The sequence below is a fragment of the Nerophis lumbriciformis genome, linkage group LG37 (assembly GCF_033978685.3).
Source record: "Nerophis lumbriciformis linkage group LG37, RoL_Nlum_v2.1, whole genome shotgun sequence".
Classification (NCBI taxonomy): domain Eukaryota; kingdom Metazoa; phylum Chordata; class Actinopteri; order Syngnathiformes; family Syngnathidae; genus Nerophis; species Nerophis lumbriciformis.
Genome location: NC_084584.2, coordinates 5,800,001 through 5,811,226, shown reverse-complemented (window position 1 = coordinate 5,811,226; position 11,226 = coordinate 5,800,001). Strand labels below are relative to the sequence as shown.

Sequence of the window (11,226 nt, the reverse complement as noted above, 5' to 3'; positions counted from 1 at the left end):
TTCTAATTAATTCATTCCAAAATAGTAGTTTTATATATTTTTTTATTCGACTAACTAACTTAATTAACTCTGTTTATATTTGAATTATATATATTTTTATTTTTAAAGCTTCAAATCTAAACTTTTCCACTTTTTTTTCATTTTTCAAATTAATTGATTCCAAAATAGTAGTTTTATATATATTTTTTTTTTTCCGACTAACTAACTAACTTAACTTTGCTTATATGTTTAATTACATTTAATTTTTATTTCTAGAGCTTCAAATCTAAAATTTTTCCACTTTTTTTTTTATTTAAAAAAAAAAGCTAAAAACAGATTTTTATACATATTTAAAGACAAAACCTTGTGTCAGCTTTGTGTTGTAGGTAAATATGTATATTATTATCAATTATTGTCATTCCATTCTGATTTTTTAAATCTTTTTTCACTCAGTCTGTGGGCTACAAAAGGCCGCCAGGCCACACTTTGAGGAACTTGATGTTATATTACAAGTAAATATGAATACTTTGTACAGTATTTGATTTCCCCACCACATGTTTGGAACAAAGTTATTGTTGTTTGTTTTTCTTCTTCTTCTTGCAGCAGAGGAACCTGAAGAGAGCCGCAGCAGACAGCAGCAGGACAGTCGCGGTGGTCGCCAGCACCAGGACCAGGTCCAGGCCGTAGTACGCGTACCACGCCATCTCGTAGGCCTGCGTGCGCAGGTGAGGCGCCCCCTTGTGGCGCATCACATACTCCACCCAGAAAACGGCCCGGTCCATGGGCGCCGTGGGCTGGTCCCGGTGCAGACGCGACAGCCTCTGCATGTTCCGCCTGTAGCCGTCCTGGTGGAGGACCTCCTTCAGACTCTCCTCGAAGCCTTGGGTGAGCTGGTCCAGCTCCAGGATCTTGGCGGCGCCTCGCTCCTGCAGGCGCAGCAGGTTGTCGGGCTGGTCGAAGAACAAGGGGATGCCCAGGACGGGGACGCCGTAGTAGATGGCCTCCTGGAGTCCGTTGGTTCCTCCGTGAGCCACAAAGAGTTTCACCTGAGGGTGGCCCAGCAGGTCCATCTGGGGCATCCAGTCCACAATCAGGGTGTTGTTGCCCGCCGTGGAAGGCCGAGGTCCTTTGTGCCGCCAAATGACCTACAAGTCACACAGGAAGTCAGTACGTAAACATCACAAACACCTCATGAATAGTCTCATTCATCCCAGTCACTGTACTCTTAGTCCATGGCTCGGAGCTGTCCTATCTGGTCTAGGAGCTGTCCTATCTGGTCTAAGAGCTGTCCTATTTATTGTGAGAATTGTCCTTTCTAGGCTAGGAGCTGTCCTATCTGGACTCAGTGCTGTCCTATTTATTGTGAGAATTGTCCTAACTAGGCTAGGAGCTGTCCTATCTGGTCTCAGCGATGTCCTATTTATTGTGAGAATTGTCCTAACTAGGCTAGAAGCTGTCCTATCTGGTCTAAGAGCTGTCCTATTTATTGTGAGAATTGTCCTATCTAGGCTAGGAGCTGTCCTATCTGGTCTAAGAGCTGTCCTATTTATTGTGAGAATTGTCCTATCTAGGCTCGGAGCTGTCCTATCTGGTCTCAGCGCTGTCCTATTTATTGTGAGAATTGTCCTATCTAGGCTAGGAGCTGTCCTATCTGGTCTAAGAGCTGTCCTATTTATTGTGAGAATTGTCCTAACTAGGCTAGGAGCTGTCCTATCTGGTCTCAGCGCTGTCCTATTTATTGTGAGAATTGTCCTAACTAGGCTAGGAGCTGTCCTATCTGGTCTCAGCGCTGTCCTATTTATTGTGAGAATTGTCCTAACTAGGCTAGGAGCTGTCCTATCTGGTCTCAGCGCTGTCCTATTTATTGTGAGAATTGTCCTAACTAGGCTAGGAGCTGTCCTATCTGGTCTAAGAGCTGTCCTATTTATTGTGAGAATTGTCCTAACTAGGCTAGGTGCTGCCCTATCTGGGCTAAGCGCTGTCCTATTTATTGTGAGAATTGTCCTAACTAGGCTAGGAGCTGTCCTATCTGGTCTCAGCGCTGTCCTATTTATTGTGAGAATTGTCCTAACTAGGCTAGGAGCTGTCCTATCTGTGCTAAGAGCTGTCCTATTTATTGTGAGAATTGTCCTATCTAGGCTAGGAGCTGTCCTACCTGGTCTAAGAGCTGTCCTATTTATTGTGAGAATTGTCCTATCTAGGCTAGGAGCTGTCCTATCTGGTCTCAGCGCTGTCCTATTTATTGTGAGAATTGTCCTAACTAGGCTAGGAGCTGTCTTATCTGGTCTCAGCGCTGTCCTATTTATTGTGAGAATTGTCCTAACTAGGCTAGGAGCTGTCCTATCTGGTCTCAGCGCTGTCCTATTTATTGTGAGAATTGTCCTAACTAGGCTAGGAGCTGTCCTATCTGGTCTCAGCGCTGTCCTATTTATTGTGAGAATTGTCCTAACTAGGCTAGGAGCTGTCCTATCTGGTCTCAGTGCTGTCCTATTTATTGTGAGAATTGTCCTCCTAACTAGGCTAGGAGCTGTCCTATCTGGTCTAAGAGCTGTCCTATTTATTGTGAGAATCGTCCCATCAAGGCTAGAATGTTTTATTTTTTGCAAGGGCTATCCTATCTAGTCTGGGAGCTGTCGTTTCTATTCTAAGAATGTCCCTACCTAGTGTAGGAGCTGTCCTATTTAGTCTTGGGGCTATTTTCTAGTTTAATAGCGGCCCTATCTAGTCTAGTAGCTGTTTTTCCTAGTCTAGGAGCTGTCCTGTTTAGTGAAGGGGCTATTTTTTTCTAGTCTAATAGCTGTCCTCTCCAGTCTCAAAGCTGTTTTATCCAGACTAGGAGCTGTCCTATATAGCCATATTTATTATTTATTCCAAGAAAGGCGCTGGCCTACCTGGTCTAGAAACTGTCCTATTTATCCTAAGAAGTGTCCTATCTTTGGTAGAAACTGTCCTATCTAGTCTAAGGGCAGTCCTACCTAGTCTAACAACTTTCCCATCTAGCCAAATAGTTGTTTTTGTAGTCTAATAGCGGCCCTATCTAGTCTAGTAGCTGTTTTTCCTAGTCTAGGAGCTGTCCTGTTTAGTGAAGGGGCTATTTTTTCTAGTCTAATAGCTGTCCTCTCCAGTCTCAAAGCTGTTTTATCCAGACTAGGAGCTGTCCTATATAGCCATATTTATTATTTATTCCAAGAAAGGCGCTGGCCTATCTGGTCTAGAAACTGTCCTATTTATCCTAAGAATTGTCCTATCTTTGGAAGAAACTGTCCTATCTAGTCTAAGGGCAGTCCTATCTAGTCTAACAACTTTCCCATCTAGCCAAACAGTTGTTTTTCTAGTCTAATAGCGGCCCTATCTAGTCTAGTAGCTGTTTTTCCTAGTCTAGGAGCTGTCCTGTTTAGTGAAGGGATTATTTTTTTCTAGTCTAATAGCTGTCCTCTCCAGTCTCAAAGCTGTTTTATCCAGACTAGGAGCTGTCCTATATAGCCATATTTATTATTTATTCCAAGAAAGGCGCTGGCCTATCTGGTCTCGAAACTGTCCTATTTATCCTAAGAATTGTCCCACCTTTGGTAGAAACTGTCCTATCTAGTCTAAGGGCAGTCCTACCTAGTCTAACAACTTTCCCATCTAGCCAAATAGTTGTTTTTCTAGTCTAATAGCGGCCCTATCTAGTCTAGTAGCTGTTTTTCCTAGTCTAGGAGCTGTCCTGTTTAGTAAAGGGGCTATTTTGTTCTAGTCTAATAGCTGTCCTCTCCAGTCTTGAAGCTGTTTTATCCAGACTAGGAGCTGTCCTATATAGCCATATTTATTATTTATTCCAAGAAAGGCGCTGGCCTACCTGGTCTAGAAACTGTCCTATTTATCCTAAGAATTGTCCTATCTTTGGTAGAAACTGTCCTATCTAGTCTAAGGGCAGTCCTACCTAGTCTAACAACTTTCCCATCTAGCCAAATAGTTGTTTTTCTAGTCTAATAGCGGCCCTATCTAGTCTAGTAGCTGTTTTTCCTAGTCTAGGAGCTGTCCTGTTTAGTGAAGGGGCTATTTTTTTCTAGTCTAATAGCTGTCCTCTCCAGTCTTGAAGCTGTTTTATCCAGACTAGGAGCTGTCCTATATAGCCATATTTATTATTTATTCCAAGAAAGGCGCTGGCCTACCTGGTCTAGAAACTGTCCTATTTATCCTAAGAATTGTCCTATCTTTGGTAGAAACTGTCCTATCTAGTCTAAGGGCAGTCCTACCTAGTCTAACAACTTTCCCATCTAGCCAAATAGTTGTTTTTTCTAGTCTAATAGCGGCCCTATCTAGTCTAGTAGCTGTTTTTCCTAGTCTAGGAGCTGTCCTGTTTAGTGAAGGGGCTATTTTTCTAGTCTAATAGCTGTCCTCTCCAGTCTCAAAGCTGTTTTGTCCAGACTAGGATCTGTCCTATATAGCCATATTTATTATTTATTCCAAGAAAGGCGCTGGCCTACCTGGTCTAGAAACTGTCCTATTTATCCTAAGAATTGTCCTGTCTTTGGTAGAAACTGTCCTATCTAGTCTAAGGGCAGTCCTACCTAGTCTAACAACTTTCCCATCTAGCCAAATAGTTGTTTTTCTAGTCTAATAGCGGCCCTATCTAGTCTAGGAGCTGTCCTGTTTAGTGAAGGGGCTATTTTTTTCTAGTCTAATAGCTGTCCTCTCCAGTCTCAAAGCTGTTTTATCCAGACTAGGAGCTGTCCTATATAGCCATATTTATTATTTATTCCAAGAAAGGTGCTGGCCTATCTGGTCTAGAAACTGTCCTATTTATCCTAAGAATTGTCCTATCTTTGGTAGAAACTGTCCTATCTAGTCTAAGGGCAGACCTACCTAGTCTAACAACTTTCCCATCTAGCCAAATAGTTGTTTTACTAGTCTAATAGCGGCCCTATCTAGTCTAGTAGCTGTTTTTCCTAGTCTAGGAGCTGTCCTGTTTAGTGAAGGGGCTATTTTTTCTAGTCTAATAGCTGTCCTCTCCAGTCTCAAAGCTGTTTTATCCAGACTAGGAGCTGTCCTATATAGCCATATTTATTATTTATTCCAAGAAAGGCGCTGGCCTACCTGGTCTAGAAACTGTCCTATTTATCCTAAGAATTGTCTTATCTTTGGTAGAAACTGTCCTATCTAGTCTAAGGGCAGTCCTACCTAGTCTAACAACTTTCCCATCTAGCCAAATAGTTGTTTTTCTAGTCTAATAGCAGCCCTATCTAGTCTAGTTGCTGTTTTTCCTAGTCTAGGAGCTGTCCTGTTTAGGGAAGGGGCTATTTTTTTCTAGTCTAATAGCTGTCCTCTCCAGTCTCTAAGCTGTTTTATCCAGACTAGGAGCTGTCCTATATAGCCATATTTATTATTTATTCCAAGAAAGGCGCTGGCCTACCTGGTCTAGAAACTGTCCTATTTATCCTAAGAATTGTCCTATCTTTGGTAGAAACTGTCCTATCTAGTCTAAGGGCAGTCCTACCTAGTCTAACAACTTTCCCATCTAGCCAAATAGTTGTTTTCTAGTCTAATAGCGGCCCTATCTAGTCTAGTAGCTGTTTTTCCTAGTCTAGGAGCTGTCCTGTTTAGTGAAGGGGCTATTTTTTCTAGTCTAATAGCTGTCCTCTCCAGTCTCAAAGCTGTTTTATCCAGACTAGGGGCTGTCCTATATAGCCATATTTATTATTTATTCCAAGAAAGGCGCTGGCCTATGTGGTCTAGAAACTGTCCTATTTATCCTAAGAATTGTCCTATCTTTGGTAGAAACTGTCCTATCTAATCTAAGGGCAGTCCTACCTAGGCTAACAACTTTCCCATCTAGCCAAATAGTTGTTTTTCTAGTCTAATAGCGGCCCTATCTAGTCTAGTAGCTGTTTTTCCTAGTCTAGGAGCTGTCCTGTTTAGTGAAGGGGCTATTTTTTCTAGTCTAATAGCTGTCCTCTCCAGTCTCAAAGCTGTTTTATCCAGACTAGGAGCTGTCCTATATAGCCATATCTGTTATTTATTCCAAGAAAGGCGCTGGCCTATCTGGTCTCGAAACTGCCCTATTTATCCTAAGAATTGTCCTATCTTTGGTAGAAACTGTCCTATCTAGTCTAAGGGCAGTCCTACCTCGTCTAACAACTTTCCCATCTAGCCAAATAGTTGTGTTTCTAGTCTAATAGCGGCCCTATCTAGTCTAGTAGCTGTTTTTCCTAGTCTAGGAGCTGTCCTGTTTAGTGAAGGGGCTATTTTTTTCTAGTCTAATAGCTGTCCTCTCCAGTCTCAAAGCTGTTTTATCCAGACTAGGAGCTGTCCTATATAGCCATATTTATTATTTATTCCAAGAAATGCGCTGGCCTACCTGGTCTAGAAACTGTCCTATTTATCCTAAGAATTGTCCCATCTTTGGTAGAAACTGTCCTATCTAGTCTAAAGGCAGTCCTACCTAGTCTAACAACTTTCCCATCTAGCCAAATAGTTGTTTTTCTAGTCTAATAGCGGCCCTATCTAGTCTAGTAGCTGTTTTTCCTAGTCTAGGAGCTGTCCTGTTTAGTGAAGGGGCTATTTTTTTCTAGTCTAATAGCTGTCCTCTCCAGTCTCAAAGCTGTTTTATCCAGACTAGGAGCTGTCCTATACAGCCATATTTATTATTTATTCCAAGAAAGGCGCTGGCCTACCTGGTCTAGAAACTGTCCTATTTATCCTAAGAATTGTCCTATCTTTGGTAGAAACTGTCCTATCTAGTCTAAGGGCAGTCCTACCTAGTCTAACAACTTTCCCATCTAGCCAAATAGTTGTTTTTCTAGTCTAATAGCGGCCCTATCTAGTCTAGTAGCTTTTTTTCCTAGTCTAGGAGCTGTCCTGTTTAGGGAAGGGGCTATTTTTTCTAGTCTAATAGCTGTCCTCTCCAGTCTTGAAGCTGTTTTATCCAGACTAGGAGCTGTCCTATATAGCCATATTTATTATTTATTCCAAGAAAGGCGCTGGCCTACCTGGTCTAGAAACTGTCCTATTTATCCTAAAAATTGTCCTATCTTTGGTAGAAACTGTCCTATCTAGTCTAAGGGCAGTCCTACCTAGTCTAACAACTTTCCCATCTAGCCAAATAGTTGTTTTTCTAGTCTAATAGCGGCCCTATCTAGTCTAGTAGCTGTTTTTCCTAGTCTAGGATCTGTCCTGTTTAGTGAAGGGGCTATTTTTTCTAGTCTAATAGCTGTCCTCTCCAGTCTCAAAGCTGTTTTATCCAGACTAGGAGCTGTCCTATATAGCCATATTTATTATTTATTCCAAGAAAGGCGCTGGCCTATCTGGTCTCGAAACTGTCCTATTTATCCTAAGAATTGTCCTATCTTTGGTAGAAACTGTCCTATCTAGTCTAAGGGCAGTCCTACCTAGTCTAACAACTTTCCCATCTAGCCAAATAGTTGTTTTTCTAGTCTAATAGCTGTTCTATCTAGTCTATGGGCTGGTTTTATCTAGTCTAAGAGCTGTCTTATCTGGTCTAAGAACTTTCCTACCTCGTCTCGAAGCTGTCCTATTTAGTCTAGAAGCTGTCCTATTAAGCCGACCTATCTAGTCTAAAAGCAGTCTCAAAGGTGTTGTATTAGTCTAGGAGCTGTGCTGATGAAGTCTGCTCGGATGAGTCCTATCTGTCCTAACTAGTTTTATGAGCTGTCAAATCTAGTTTAGGATCAGTTTTATTTTTTGCAAGAGCTATCCTATCTAGTCTGGGAGCTGTCTTTTCTATTCTAAGAATGTTCCTACATAGTGTAGGAGCTGTCCTATTTAGTCTTGGGGTTAACTTTCTAGTCCAATAGCAGTCCTCTCTGGTCTCACAGCTGTTTTATCCAGTCTAGAAGCTGTCCTATACAGCCCTAAGGGGTGCCTTATCCAGGCTATGAGCTGTCTAGTCCAGGAGTCTAGAAGTTGTCCTATTTAGTTTAACAGTTGTTCTATCTTGTCTACAAAATGTTCTAGTTTAGTATCTGTTCTATTTATTATTTATTCCAAGAAAGGAGCTGGCCTATCTGGTTTAGAAACTGTCCTATTTATCCTAAGAATTGTCCTATCTTTGGTAGAAGCTATCCTTTTTGGTCTAAGAGCAGTCCTAACTAGTCCAACAGCTGTCACATCGAGCCAAATAATTGTTTTTCTAGTCTAATAGCTGTTCTATCTAGTCTATGGGCTGGTTTCATCTAGTCTAAGACCTGTCTTATCTCATCTAAGCACTTTCCTACCTAGTCTCGAAGCTGTCCTATTTAGTCTAGAAGCTGTCCTATCTAGCCGACCTATCTAGTCTAAAAGCAGTCTTAGCCCGTCTTAGATGTGTCATATTTAGTCCAGGAGCTGTGCTGATGAAGTCTACTCAGATGAGGGACGAGTCCAGGACAGTCCAGTTCCGCTGAAGAGACCGAAGGAGTTGTTACCTAGTCTAATAGCTGTTCAACCTAGTCTAATAGCTGTTCTATCTAGTCTCAAAGCTGTTTTATCCAGTGTAGGAGCTGTCCTATATAGCCTTAAGCCTTATCCAGTCTATGAGCTGTCTAGTCCAGGAGTTTAGGAGTTGTCCTATTTAGTTTAACAGCTGTTCTATCTCGTCTCGAAATGTTTCTAATTAAGTAGCTGTCCTATTTCTTATTCATTCCAAGCAAGGACCTGGCCTATCTAGACTAGGCTCTGTCTTATTTATTCTAAGAATTGTCCTATCATTGGTAGAAGCTGTCCTGTCTAGTCTAAGAACAGTCTAGCCAAATAGTTGTTTTTCTAGTCTAATAGCAGATTCTATCTATTCTATGGGCTGGTTGTATCTAGTCTAAGAGCTGTCTTATCTGGTCTAAGAACTTTCCTACCTAGTCTTGAAGCTGTGCTATTTAGTCTAGAAGCTGTCCTATCTAGTCTAAAATAAGTCTTAACTAGTCTTAGAGGTGTCGTATTTAGTCCAGGAGCTGTGCTGATGAAGTCTACTCGGATGAGGGACGAGTCCAGGACAGTCCAGTTCCGCTGAAGAGACCGAAGGAGTTGTTACCTAGTCTAATAGCTGTTCAGCCTAGTCTAATAGCTGTTCTATCTAGTCTCAAAGCTGTTTTATCCAGTGTAGGAGCTGTCCTATATAGCCTTAAGCCTTATCCAGTCTATGAGCTGTCTGGTCCAGGAGTTTAGGAGTTGTCCTATTTAGTTTAACAGCTGTTCTATCTCGTCTCGAAATGTTTCTAATTAAGTAGCTGTCCTATTTCTTATTTATTCCAAGAAAGGACCTGGCCTATCTAGACTAGGCTCTTATTTATTCTAAGAATTGTCCTATCTTTGGTAGGAGCTGTCCTTTCTAGTCTAAGAACAGTCTAGCCAAATAGTTGTTTTTCTAGTCTAATAGCAGATTCTATCTATTCTATGGGCTGGTTGTATCTAGTCTAAGAGCTGTCTTATCTGGTCTAAGAACTTTCCTACCTAGTCTCGAAGCTGTGCTATTTAGTCTAGAAGCTGTCCTATCAAGCCGACCTATCTAGTCTAAAAGCAGTCTTAGAGGTGTTGTATTTAGTCTAGGAGCTGTGCTGATGAAGTCTGCTCGGATGAGTCCTATCTGTCCTAACTAGTTTTATGAGCTGTCAAATCTAGTTTAGGATCAGTTTTATTTTTTGCAAGAGCTATCCTATCTAGTCTGGGAGCTGTCTTTTCTATTCTAAGAATGTTCCTACCTAGTGTAGGAGCTGTCCTATTTAGTCTTGGGGCAAATTTTCTAGTCCAATAGCAGTCTTCTCTGGTCTCACAGCTGTTTTATCCAGTCTAGAAGCTGTCCTATATAACCCTAAGGGGTGCCTTATCCAGTCTATGAGCTGTCTAGTCCGGGAGTCTAGAAGTTGTCCTATTTAGTTTAACAGTTGTTCTATCTCGTCTAGAAATTGTTGTAGTTTAGTATCTGTCCTATTTATTATTTATTCCAAGAAAGGAGCTGGCCTATCTGGTCTAGAAACTGTCCTATTTATCCTATGAATTGTCCTATCTTTGGTAGAAGCTATCCTTTCTAGTCTAAGAGCAGTCCTAACTAGTCCAACAGCTGTCACATCTAGCCAAATAGTTGTTTTTCTAGTCTATGGGCTGGTTTTTTTTTAGTCTAAGTGCTGTCTTATCTAGTCTAAGAACTTTCCTACCTAGTCTCGAAGCTGTCCTATTTAGTCTAGAAACTGTCCTATCTAGCCGACCTATCTAGTCTAAAAGCAGTCTTAGCTCGTCTTAGAGGTGTCGTATTTAGTCCAGGAGCTGTGCTGATGAAGTCTACTCAGATGAGGGACGAGTCCAGGACAGTCCAGTTCCGCTGAAGAGACCGAAGGAGTTGTTACCTAGTCTAATAGCTGTTCAACCTAGTCTAATAGCTGTTCTATCTAGTCTCAAAGCTGTTTTATCCAGTGTAGGAGCTGTCCTATATAGCCTTAAGCCTTATCCAGTCTATGAGCTGTCTAGTCCAGGAGTTTAGGAGTTGTCCTATTTAGTTTAACAGCTGTTCTATCTCGTCTCGAAATGTTTCTAATTAAGTAGCTGTCCTATTTCTTATTTATTCCAAGAAAGGACCTGGCCTATGTAGACTAGGCTCTGTCTTATTTATTCTAAGAATTGTCCTATCTTTGGTAGAAGCTCTCCTTTCTAGTCTAAGAACAGTCTAGCCAAATAGTTGTTTTACTAGTCTAATAGCAGATTCTATCTATTCCATGGGCTGGTTTTATCTAGTCTAAGAGCTGTCTTATCTGGTCTAAGAACGTTCCTACCTAGTCTCGAAGCTGTCCTATTTAGTCTAGAAACTGTCCTATCTAGCCGACCTATCTAGTCTAAAAGCAGTCTTCGCTCGTCTTAGAGGTGTCGTATTTAGTCCAGGAGCTGTGCTGATGAAGTCTACTCAGATGAGGGACGAGTCCAGGACAGTCCAGTTCCGCTGAAGAGACCAAAGGAGTTGTTACCTAGTCTAATAGCTGTTCAACCTAGTCTAATAGCTGGTCTATCTAGTCTCAAAGCTGTTTTATCCAGTGTAGGAGCTGTCCTATATAGCCTTAAGCCTTATCCAGTCTATGAGCTGTCTAGTCCAGGAGTTTAGGAGTTGTCCTATTTAGTTTAACAGCTGTTCTATCTCGTCTCGAAATGTTTCTAATTAAGTAGCTGTCCTATTTCTTATTTATTCCAAGCAAGGACCTGGCCTATCTAGACTAGGCTCTGTCTTATTTATTCTAAGAATTGTCCTATCTTTGGTATAAGCTGTCCTGTCTAGTCTAAGAACAGTCTAGC

General features: G+C 41.4%; 1 protein-coding gene across 1 annotated transcript in view; it reads right to left on the bottom strand.

Moving 5' to 3' along the window:
- Positions 1 to 252: 252 nt before the first annotated feature.
- ugt5d1 (UDP glucuronosyltransferase 5 family, polypeptide D1) overlaps positions 253 to 11,226 on the bottom strand; it is a 21,785-nt gene continuing 10,811 nt past the window's right edge. Inside the window, exon 4 of the mRNA XM_061931127.1 lies at positions 253 to 1,124. Within this exon, the coding sequence (XP_061787111.1) occupies positions 549 to 1,124 (576 nt within the window). The 3' untranslated portion in view covers positions 253 to 548. The remainder of the gene's footprint in view (positions 1,125 to 11,226) is intronic.